The sequence below is a fragment of the Acanthochromis polyacanthus genome, chromosome 21, assembly GCF_021347895.1.
Source record: "Acanthochromis polyacanthus isolate Apoly-LR-REF ecotype Palm Island chromosome 21, KAUST_Apoly_ChrSc, whole genome shotgun sequence".
Lineage (NCBI taxonomy): Eukaryota > Metazoa > Chordata > Actinopteri > Pomacentridae > Acanthochromis > Acanthochromis polyacanthus.
In genome coordinates, this window is record NC_067133.1 from 21286091 (window position 1) to 21298530 (window position 12440).

General features: G+C 40.4%; 1 protein-coding gene across 1 annotated transcript; it reads left to right on the forward strand.

The window, feature by feature from the left end:
- The first annotated feature begins 210 nt into the window (after positions 1–210).
- On the forward strand, positions 211–4045 carry sox9a (SRY-box transcription factor 9a). The gene is made up of 3 exons (XM_022211835.2): positions 211–969; positions 1315–1562; positions 1873–4045. Exons 1-3 carry the CDS (start codon positions 542–544, stop codon positions 2631–2633), a joined length of 1437 nt encoding a protein of 478 aa, XP_022067527.1. The 5' UTR covers positions 211–541; the 3' UTR covers positions 2634–4045.
- Positions 4046–12440: the final 8395 nt, after the last annotated feature.

Here is a 12440-nt window from a genome sequence, read left to right on the forward strand (position 1 = left end):
TCAAATTATTTTAGTTGGTGAGTTATTTTGTAACTTAAAATAAAGTAAAATAAAATAAAGTAAATCCAAACATTACACGGGGAAAAACCTGTTTTCCATTCTGGGTTTACGCTTTTATTACAAGAGTCAAATTACTGACTCCCTGTTCACGTCCCGCCTACAAACGTTTCCTCCAATCAGTTCCTTGCCGTCAAACATAAATCGAGGCATCGCCTCCTGTGACTGTAGACTCTTCAGCAAACCTCCAACAGCAGACCTCTCAGTCACATTTGTTCTTAAAGCCGAAATTTCAAAGTTAAGCATTCGAAAGCGGTCACTTGCGATTAGCTGTCCTGTCTGCGAAACTGCCAAAAGTTGAAGGAGGGTCATTTTTTAATTTTCTTTTGTCATTTTTTAAATTACTTTAAGGGATTCCAGTTTGTCAGTCAAGCTGTGCGCCCTCACAGGCTGTCACTGCAGTCTTTGGGCACCTAATTTGGATTTAGAAAGGAGGATTTTCTCCTTTTTTTAACTGCGAGACGCTGTTCTTTAATTTTTTCGCATGAATCTCCTCGACCCTTACCTGAAGATGACAGAAGAACAGGAGAAGTGTCACTCTGACGCTCCCAGCCCGAGCATGTCCGAGGACTCCGCGGGTTCGCCGTGCCCGTCCGGGTCCGGTTCGGACACTGAAAACACCCGGCCGTCTGACAACCACCTCCTGCGGGATCCAGACTATAAGAAGGAGGGCGAAGAGGAAAAGTTTCCCGTGTGCATCAGAGATGCCGTGTCCCAGGTGTTGAAGGGTTACGACTGGACGCTGGTGCCCATGCCAGTGCGCGTCAACGGCTCAAGCAAAAGCAAACCTCACGTCAAAAGACCCATGAACGCGTTCATGGTGTGGGCTCAGGCTGCACGGAGGAAGTTGGCCGATCAGTACCCGCATCTGCACAACGCGGAACTCAGCAAAACTCTGGGCAAACTTTGGAGGTAAGTTTTACGCTTTGCATTTCCACTCACTTTTGCAGTGCGCTTTTCCCGCTGAGCGCAGTATGCTGTTTCTTGCACCGCTTTCGTGCAGTTTCAAATGGAGCTTACAGCGTGGGGACTTTTTGGACAGTATTTTTCTCTGTTGCTGTTTTTATTGTGTTTTTATATAAGCTTCTTTCTTCCAATGCAAACAAAATAAGCTGTATAGATTTTGAATCAGCTAACTTTTGCCGTTTCTTCGTGATTATTGATACAAATCATCAATTGCACCGATTCAGTAACATCTCGTTAAATAATTAATCAGTGATATTTTTACAAAAATGTACAACTTCGTGATGTTTTCAGATTGCTCAATGAGGTAGAGAAGCGCCCGTTTGTAGAGGAGGCTGAACGCTTGAGAGTGCAACATAAGAAGGATCACCCCGACTACAAATATCAGCCAAGGCGGAGAAAATCAGTTAAGAACGGACAGAACGAACCTGAGGACAGCGAGCAAACTCATATCTCTCCCAATGCGATCTTCAAAGCGCTGCAGCAGGCCGACTCTCCGGCGTCTAGCATTGGAGAGGTGCACTCCCCAGGAGAACATTCAGGTGAGATGAGGCGAAAAACAAGAAAAAACAAATATGTTCTCTAGTTTATTTTTTTCAAGGTGACGTTTTGGTACTGTTAAAGGAAATCAAATCTTTAGAGGCCTTTGGGGCCTTCAACAGACAACTGTTAATGATTACTGGTTAATGATTAGTGGATTTTACAAGCCAGCATGTAAATACACCTGGCAGGGCCAGTACAGCTCTTCTGGAAGTATTTACATTGACACTGGCAAATCACATTCAAGAAATATTTTCTCACATGCATCAATTTGTAAATTTGATGAGTCTAATTCTACCTTCCTCTAACCAGGTCAGTCACAGGGCCCACCAACGCCTCCAACCACTCCTAAGACAGACCTCCCCTCCAGCAAGACTGACCTGAAGCGTGAGGGGCGCCCCATGCAGGAGGGCACTAGCCGCCAGCTCAACATTGACTTTGGCGCTGTGGACATTGGCGAGCTGAGCAGTGATGTCATCTCCAACATGGGAAGCTTTGATGTTGATGAGTTTGATCAGTACCTGCCACCTCATAGCCACGCTGGGATGACTGGCGCAGCCCAAGCCAGCTATACCAGCAGCTACGGCATCAACAGCTCCTCAGTTGGCTCAGCTGCCAGCATTGGAGCCCACGCCTGGATGTCCAAGCAGCAGCAGCAGCACTCTCTGACCACCCTTGGTGGAGGAGGAGAGCAAGGCCAGCAGGGTCAGCAGAGAACCACCCAAATTAAGACCGAGCAGCTGAGCCCCAGCCACTACAGAGATCAGCAGGGCTCCCCACAACATGTCACCTATGGGTCCTTCAACCTACAGCACTACAGCACCTCCTCTTACCCCTCCATCACGAGAGCACAGTATGACTATTCGGAACACCAAAGTGGTGCCAACTCCTACTACAGCCACGCAGCTGGCCAAGGCTCTAGCCTGTACTCCACCTTCAGCTATATGAGCCCCAGCCAGAGGCCAATGTATACACCAATCGCCGACACCACTGGGGTGCCGTCAGTGCCGCAGACCCACAGTCCACAGCACTGGGAGCAGCAGCCCATTTACACACAACTCTCCAGGCCCTGAGGAGGCAGTCTCAGCACTGACTGTATAGCACACATCACAGACTTTTTTTCTGCCAAGTGCCCTTTGCACCACGATGCCACACACCGTTCATTGCCAACAGAAAAACATGACAAGAACTTTTTTATAGTTCTAAAAATATATCTTTGGATTGGCTCACAACAGTGCCTTTTGTATTGGTTGGAATTGTGATTATATTTTTTAGATATAATGTTGAAAACATTTAAATCCTCTGTGAGGACATACTGGCTATGAATATATTAGTATGTACTGTGTATGTGTTCTGCTCTTGTCATTATCATCATAATCAGTGTCATCAGCATCCTCATCATCATGATTTGAAGGTTTAACTCATCTAAGAGAGCAGGAATGCTGGGTAAAACACCCTCACTGGCCTTACTTCTCACTAATGTAGTTTTGTACAGGAAGTAAGATATGTGTGTTTACTGACACGGCATTCTCATAGTACATTCTGCATTGAATTTTTGTACTGTACATATTTTATTGTAATTCCCATGAGATGCAAGTATTGAGCAATGCAGGTTTGAAATAGATTAGAATTTTGGCCATGATATGACCGTGTCATCAGTGAATTAGTCAAATATTCTACTTCTTGTTTGCTTTGGCTCAAATTATTGTGTTGGAAATGCTATAACAGGTACCATGTAACTCTTCTAGGGGCCTTACTGTGTTGCTAGATGTAGCAGCAATGCTTGCTTTTATCTCAGTACTGCCTTGATACCGTTGGTGCCTCTGGAGCCGCAGTAGTGAGGCTTCGTCCACTGGCATTGCAGTGTGAAAACTCCAGCATAGTTTTGATTTCCTGCAGGAAGACCTTTGACCTGATTCTTCTCAGCTGCCATCAGGTCCAAGGCTGGTGTGCTTCTATCATTCCTTCTGTCCCATCCTTTTTCCTAACCTTTTTCTTAATTTATTCTTTAGCATTAATTTTATTTGAAAATAAATATTTGCAATTATCATTTTAATTCAGAAGCAGCTAACTGAGTTGAAATAGGTTGCTGTCATATGTGGTACAAATTTGTTTATTTATCATTTGTAAATGTTTCCGTATAAAAGTTTCCTTTATTCTTGATCTAGTTATGTACAGAATACTTATAATTACATGAGTCTTTCTCTAAAAGATAAAGAAAAACTGGAAGTTTCCCCTCTTTTTTCTTTCTAACAAATGACTTAATGGATATGATGAAAGCCGCTGTTTTGTAAAGAATTTGCTGGAATCAACAGGATACTTTTTGTTTGTGAAAAAAGTTGTGTTCCTCATTTTATATTCTGTATCCTTAGTTCTCATTTTGTCATGTTTTTAATGCAGTTTCCCTAGGTAAACATGGCATTGTCTTAAAAGCTTATCTTTTGTATTATATTTGTTTGCAATAAAAACAAAACGCAGAGAAATATGTGACCGTCTCGTGTCATCTTGTGCTTCATCCAGCTTTGTCTGTGTAGTTCACAGTTTGAGTCCTATCTGTCAGAATATTTGTCAGCCAAAGATCAGCGAATTTTATTCATAGCAGTTGCAACAAGGATGAGCTGACCTGAATTAGGATGTTAGTAATTGTGTCTCAGTCATTTCTGTATAGCTTTTATGAAACTCATGTTTAGGAAAAGTAATCAATTTAAAGCAGAAATCAAGAAAATTTGACTTCTGCATTACTTAGAGCTGTCTTGTCGACAACCAACTGCACCAGTTTGGTAAAGTTCAGGTTTTGCTTCTGGCTTCTCAGACCATGAGGTCACAGGTCCATTATTACCACGGTCTATTGAAAAGATGTATGTCCACGCCCTTACCTCCTGTCTGTATACACAATGGCTTAAAGAAACAAACTAGACATTGAATATTGTTTATCTCTTACTGGCCAAGCAATATAGGAATAGACTGGAACTTAATAAATCAGTGACAATGTAAACACAATCAAGTACTATAGCTTTGTGTTGAAATTTGAGGCACATTTGCAGATGACGTTTCTTTCCTCACATCAACTGGACAAAACCTTTTTCTACTATCCACCGCTGTACCTCATCTCACTGCGATGACGAGACATATTTTTATTTATCCTGATTTCAGAACTATCTAGTACATGCCGTACATAAAACCTATGGCTGAACACAACTGAAATGTACAATTATTAATTATATCTATCTATTGATCAATGGATGGATGGATGGATGGATGGATGACTGGAGTCCATCTGTATAATTTCATATTGACATTCTTGATGGATTCTGCTTTTTCACAGCAAATGGTAAGTTCAACAGATCGAAATACTTTACAGTATAAATTAATTAGACAGTCAAGACTGGTGTGAATAGACTTGTATCCATATGTAGAATTGTGATTGCAACTTTATATTCACAGTATTACTTTGCTGTTTTAAAATCTGGCATAATCACTGATATCATGCATACTGGCCTTTTCTTCTGTAATTGTGCTAAACGATGCTGTTGTTTCAAGCTGCTCTAAGACACCAGCTGCAGATTTAGAAAAGTTTGTACTGTATAAATTGCCAGTATAGCAATATAAAAACTAAAACATTGAAAATTGATATGCAGTGTATGTTGTGTTGATGATGAGACAGAGTCATCAGGTTTGAGTCTGCTGTCTCTGGTTAAATACAAAGGTGGAAAATTTCACCTCTGACAGTGAGGAGCAGGCAGGGATTGTAATCCCTGAGCCCACCTCCCACAGAGAGCCCCAGAGGCACGTCCATCATTGTATCTCCAGTGGTTCAGACTTGGAGCCAGGCAGCAGAGCAACAGGGCCTTAGGGCCAGATAGGGCAAAAAGAACATAGTTAGTGATGGCTCTGGGCAAAGCAGAAAAATAGAGTGGGGGTTCACAATGAAAGGACAAAAGAACCTTAATAATCCTCTTTTTTGTCCTCAAATGAAATAGTTTTGCTCATGGCTGGAATGATTCTGAAGAATTCAAAATAAAGTTAATTCTTCAAAATTGAACCCACAAACAAAAATAATGTGAGGGAAATTAGGGAGCAGCTTTAACTCAGACTTTGATGTTAGTATTGACAGGAAGAACTTAATGTGAAAGAAAAATAAAATAAAAAAAGTGACAAAAAACGTCTTTGAACTGACTCCAACGGGCATACAGTAACACAGCACTCCTGAAATGATTGGCTTCTGATGGAAGATGTTGATTGAAAGTTAATCTGGAGCCAGCATTTCTGTTCAACAAACAAGGAAAAAAGTCAGCTTTGTTAAACACAGGTCCATGTTCCTCCAGTTCCAGAGAATGACCAGAACATGTTTGCTGAAATGTTAAATTTTCGAGTTGCTGATGTTGTTTGAATGTGGGAAAATGTGAAGAGTTTACATTTGCACGTCCAGCTCCTCAAAAAACAGCCACATTTACTCTGAACTCATACGGTGATCATAGTTTTACTTTTGGGAAATAATAACTGTTTTTTAAAAACGCCTCTTAAGTTAAAGTTAATAAATAAAATACAGAATATAAACGAAGTCTTTAAACCAATGATTTATTTTTTTTAAAGTAAGTGTCCTAATGTAAAAATAAACACTTCATGAAGAATCAAACTTAATGTACGGCAACTTCTGCTTTCAGTAACCTAATTGTTCAGCTTCATTTACTATTTTTTTAAAACAGAAAATAAGTGTGTGATGCATATTTACCTTAACTGGAAAACAGAAACTGTGGATTGGGTAGATTTGGATAAAAAATGTGGTTAGAGTATCTTCAACAATCATGCTTTTCTGGAGTAATGACGCCCACTTTCAGCATGTTTCATCAGAATAATGTGTCATGTGGTGTTGTCAAAGAGTAGCGCCTTGTCAGGAAATGACATCAGTACTGAGGCTTTCCCTGTGTGAGACCATGATGATTCATTTGTTGGGCTTTTCTGTAGACACACACAGCTATGGCCAGTAGCAGCCCAAAACATAATGACAAATTTACATGCTCCATGCAGCAAATAGTCAGAAGAAATGATAGTGACATTTTCCCCATTTCTGACTTCTGTTAAGTTGAACATTCAAATACACTAATCACATATTCAGACAACAAGAAACTCTCTCCCTCAGCCTATCATTAATGAGGATCTTGATTAAAAACAGTTCTCTAAACCTATTGCACTCGCCTGCCGGCCCTCAGTTCAGAAGGTCTTGGCAGTGGCAGAGTGACCCAGCGAGTGAGTTGATTGGGGCTGCAATGGGGTTGCTCCACACCAAACAGCAGGAGTTCCCTGATGAATGTTTCTGAGAAGAATCGGAAACAAGACCAAATTTTTTTTCTTTCTTTTTTTTTCAGACAGGCCTTTCCATGGGCAGTTTTCCCAGGACGACCCTATTATTATTCCACAGAGACGTCTGCCCCCTCCGAGCCCTATGGGTGGTCTTTTTGAAGGCAAAGAGAAGAGGAAAAGAAAAGAAAAAGCTAAGAAAAATCTGGTGATACACACAGAGAGACTGGACAACAATAAAATACACAACAAAGTAAAATGAGACCAAACAAAATGAAAAGTACAACAGCACGCTAACATTTTACAAAGATACAGAATTCTGTGTTAGCTGATGCATCACTTTTGTGTATGTGACTGTCTTTTGCCTGATGCAGTTTTTCAAAAAAGAAAGAAACACCAGTCTGATCCTGCAGAGGTCTTATTAAGGGAAACATTATGAACATAGAATCATTTCCAGATTTATGTTTGTATTTCAGGCATAGCTGTAGTTTCCTGTGGATTCTTTGTGTATTTGTATCACTTCAAACCATTTCTCTGTTTTGATTACCCACAGAAACAGTTTAAATTGATCCCTGCACTGATTTGCTTTTAAATTCTCCAGTCCATAAAAGTTCTGTCTTAAATCAATAAGACATATCCAGAGGAAACCCCTGCTAAATCACATGGAAAGACAAGCTGACTACAAGACTGTTTCCATGGAGGCTGCACCCTCAACTGAAGAACTACTGTGTGAGCAAATGGGGAGCAAATGGAAGGCACATATCCTTGCAAGCTGCATTAATTATAGTATACATAAAGTCATGACATAATTACATTAGCAGCAGCATTCCAAGTCATCTCATTCCTGAGAAGCCATATTTATTTAATATTACAGTTCTGTCTTGTCACTGTTTGATTTCGCACACTGGAGTAGACTTAGGAAGTGAGACTTTGCCCCCCAGCCATTCATCTTGCACTGGCCTAAGAAGGACATTGGCCTGTGCCAAGAGGCTGAGCTGGGCCAGCCTGCTGGAACCCTTGGTGAGTTCTGTGCTTTTGTCTGAAGATGTGGAAGAAACCTGGCACCAGCTTGAGGTCAGCGTTGCAAAATTATATTACCATAATCCCATTAAGTGTGTCTGAGGCTTCATGAGCTCCAGCTCAGTCTGAGAGGAAGGTCGGTGAGGGCTGGCAGTGTGTGGTTTGTACAACACAGTCAGTGAATATTATAAAATATGCACTTCAGGCATTTGTATTGAAGCCTTTGTGATATTTTTGGAATTTAAACCTAATACAACAATGTATTATTAACCACTGTGTAAATCCCAGTTGAAACATTCCCAAAGCATATGTTATATTCCAGTATGTGGTAAAGTGTTGTTAATGACAGCAATGCGTGACAGCATGTATATGTTCCTAGAGAGACAGAGAGGAGAGATATCGGCATTTCAGCAAAATCAGTACTATTTTCACAGGGTACAAGAGCTGAATACAATCCAAATTGTGGCAGCAATTTGCTGAGACATAACCATGGCTGTAACATACATAGACAGTTTATCTGATGTGTGCCATAGGAATGTAACCTAGTTCTGTGCTGTTTCAAAGTTTTAAATGGTGACCACAGTCATGTACAAAATAAATACAGTGGCATTAATGGTGCAGTCTTTAGAGATCTGTTCAGCTACTGAATGGCAAACAGAGGGGCTGCTTTGAGGTTTCTCTTTGCTTGGTTTGTAGGACCATAATTATCTTTCATGTTTGCCTTGTACTGGATAAAAGCATGAAAAACAATGCAAATTGAAGACTTGTCACCAATAGAGGTAACATATTCTAAGATCAGGGCAAGAGTAGGAGGAGCTGCACATGTGATGGGAGTGGATGTATGTGTGTGTCTTTTCAGGGCAATAGAGGTGGGAGCTGCTAGTTCTTGCAGTGACCCAAGCTGCAGAGTATTATTAGCAGTTCAGCAGCTGTTTCTTTACTTACTGGGCCCAGTATCTCAAACATACCTCCCTCGTGTTTGTCCATTCCATCCACAGGACAACCAGTAAGACTTAATCCTTTGTCCAAATAAGTTAATGCCTCAACTAACATGTAAAAGTAAAGTTCAGGGCCAAATGCAGATTCCTGAGAAACAGACAGTGCCTAACCTGGCAGTAAAACAATTAATTACACACAGAATGACTCTTTGTCATTGAGACGTTAAGTGACACACAGGCAAACCTGCAGACATTTTCTCAGAGTCACACACATGAAAAGAGGGAATTATTTTAAAAAATTGAAAAAAAACATCTTTTTCACATATTCCAAATTTCTGCAATCACCATTGTCCATGTTTCTTCAATTTATTTGTGTTTTATATGTGTGTACATATTGATTGTTTTACAGTAGAAAAATGTAAGAGTCAGTTCCTTCATTTTGATGCAGGAAGTTGCTTCTGAAACTATTTTTATCATCGATTATCATTTTATTTTGCTAGATGAAGTTGCCAGTAGGTCGCAATGCCATGCCTTTCCCGTTAAACATTTGATCTGAATGGTACAACTCACTCTCTGCCCTTTGTGGAACCACAGCCCCAACATATGGTTTCTTCCTTTCTCCTTTAAAAATTAGCTCAACAAATCTTTTTTAATATATATAATTTAAGAAAATATCACCATGATGAATAGAAGCAGTAATAAGAACTGGAAAGAAACAAGCGATTTACTGCTTTAGTGCTGCTGCTGGATTACAGTAGCAGAAAAGCTGACTGCTCACAAACTGACAAAATATTCAAGCTAAATCTGCATTAGCTTTAAAACAAAAGCTAAGATCTGAAGACTAGATTTTAAATATATATATATATATATATATATATATATATATATATATATATATATATATATAATTAAAGGGTTCTGTCAAAAACAAAATTGTATCATGTAGTCGTGTTTCACGAAGTTCTGTGTGCAGCCTCTTCAGTGCACTAATTGGTAGCAGTTCTGGGATCGGGGTTGGATAGGGCTCTAGTTTGTTCTGCTGTGTGCACTTATTATTTTCTCCACAGGCAGTTTAGTGCTTTCCAACTCCCCTTGAAGCATCAGCAGTTTTTGGCCTTATTGTGTGAAAAAGGGAATACTTTAAAACTAGGTATAAGGGGACTCTCAGTGGGTAGCTTTTAATGCACCCCAAATTTTAGGGAACTGTTAACTTTTACAGATACTTATATCTCTATTTCATAATCACACCACTTTTGTGGCAGGCTATCATTTAGCACAGTGTCAGTAAAGACTGAAAACTTTTCCTTTTGTGGCAGCAGTATTTCCAACAAAAGTCAAGCCTCCTAAAAATTTTTGCAGTGCCATATTCTCCATCAGAGGCATAGAAAACATGGAATTACTATGTCCTAGAGTTCCTTGCAGCAGCAGCAGCTGGGGGAAACAGGTGCGTGCAGTGAGCACATGGTGAGGGCAATGAGGTCTGCCAAAAGGTAAATGCATAAAACACAATATTGCTACTTAACTGTTGGAGAGAGAAACGGAAAAAAAAGAGATGCTAACCTCTATTAGATGTATGCTTTTATGATTTCTGTTAGATTATAATAGTAGAAGAGAGTAGCCAATATGTCTGAAGAAAGTTTTATTTGGAAAAATAATTTAGAAAAAGGTGGCAGTTAAGTATTTTTGATGTCTACTAGATGAAGGAGAAATATGAATCTCTCATTTTCGAGCAGGATCACTGAGTGGAATTCCAGTAAATGAGTGAGTGTTGTGCCCAGGTACAACACCAAAGCTGCCAGATAGTACATCCAGCCCTCTCCTTCTATTTCAGCCTTTTTCTCAGGTCACTTTCTGTAACTTGCTGCGAAATTCCTAGGAGACGGTAGGAAGAGAAAAATCAGTGGAGGGTCATTTATTTTGTTTTTGTTTATTACGTGCAGAAAAAAACAAATTGTTGAATGTGGACTTGCAGGTTTACATAATTTTCTTGCAGGATGAATTCCATTTCTTGTTGTGTCTGCTCTGTTTAAGGAGAAGAATGAAACTGCAGAAAAGCACTTTTCCTGACTATATTATTGCATGTTGCCATGGAAACAAAGCCTGCTAGGTGTCAGCATTGGCCAATAGCAAGTGAGATGAGGCTCCCAACCCTGGGAAAAATCATGCTCTCTCTTGATTTATGAGAGCTGTGAAAACTTCAAAATTCTCTACCAGACTTGTCAACAAACATCACAGCGCAGGTCTAGTTATGCATGTGCTCATGTGTGAGGATCCAACAGGCCTGTTTGACACCTTGTTAAGGCTTTCCTCTCCATCCTCCTGTGCTCTCTATCCCTGCACTTCCATGCCCCATGTGGCCCTTTGTGCTCTGGGCACTGACCCCAAAGACCCAAAGATCACTCAAAGGAGTCTAACCACCACAACAATCTGGTAACATTTGGTCTCCAGATTTTTGTCTTGAGGTTTCTGGTTAACTGGCTTTATTGGTGTTAGCAGTGATTCTGCTGCACTTGTTTTATACAAACTCATCACCACAGACTAACAAACTGACTTGACTGTACAAAAAGTGAAAACTGTTTAATCTTTCTACAGTTGTATACTTGCGTTCATTCAATAAAAGGACAATAATAATAATAATAATAATAATATACTACCCATATACACAATATATAGTAAATGTAAAAGTATTTTTGTAAATATCTTTACAGTTTTACATTGTGAGTGTTTTAATTTCTACATTGACAGGTTTTGTGCTGTACCCAGATGATAACAAGGACCGAAGCTCTTGTGTCGAATCAGCTAAAGCTCTCCCCAACTATGAGAACAGACTCTCCTGTAAGATCCAAGAATGCACTGTTGCATATCAATGACCCACATCAACTGAGAGAGAGAGAGAGAGAGAGAGAGAGAGAGAGAGAGAGAGAGAGAGAGAGAGAGAGACAGACAGACAGACAACAAAAAGAGAGGATAAAAGGGCCCCTTCCCAACTAAGGCACACACACACACAAACACACTACAAACACACACAGGCAGGCAAGTCTGTGAAATATGACAGCCCCATGGTGAAGAAGGTGGGGGTGAGGGAAGCCATATTGTAACAATCTGATTCTGTGGTCATTAATCGTATCCTGCTGTTCTAGCCTCCCCGACCGTGTGCGCTGAGCGTATGTCAAACACATTTCCCCTCTCTCGGTGGGCGCACTCCCAGACAGCTCAGCTCTAATGCTGCACAAAGACACATACCCTGAGAGCTCCTGAAGGCAGACAGGCCAGATTATCTCCCTCTCGGACTCCAGCGCCAAGTCCAGAGCCAGCCATAAAGACGTAGACAGACATAGGCACACAGGCTGTGGATGCTACCACTCTATATTTGCATAAAATGTTTTAGCAAACAATATATGTTAAGAATGAAAAGGAATTATTACAACAAACCTCTTTATCTCTGACCTTGCGACTAGTTGTGAAAGGCTACTGCTTATGTTCTCTGCTGCTTTACCACATGAATTTCCATAACTGGGTTCCAAGTAACTCTAAAGATGGCTTTACTTAAATTTCTGTCCTAGGTAGGCTTATACGATCAGCTCAAATAGACATTTTAAAGTGACACTGAGCTGGAATCAAAAA

Coding starts and splice junctions, on each gene's coding strand:
- sox9a (XM_022211835.2), top strand. CDS start 542: ATGAATCTCCTCGACCCTTACCTGAAGATGACAGAAGAACAGGAGAAG. Junction 970..1,314: donor ACTCTGGGCAAACTTTGGAG/GTAAGTTTTACG, acceptor TGATGTTTTCAG/ATTGCTCAATGAGGTAGAGA. Junction 1,563..1,872: donor CTCCCCAGGAGAACATTCAG/GTGAGATGAGGC, acceptor TCCTCTAACCAG/GTCAGTCACAGGGCCCACCA.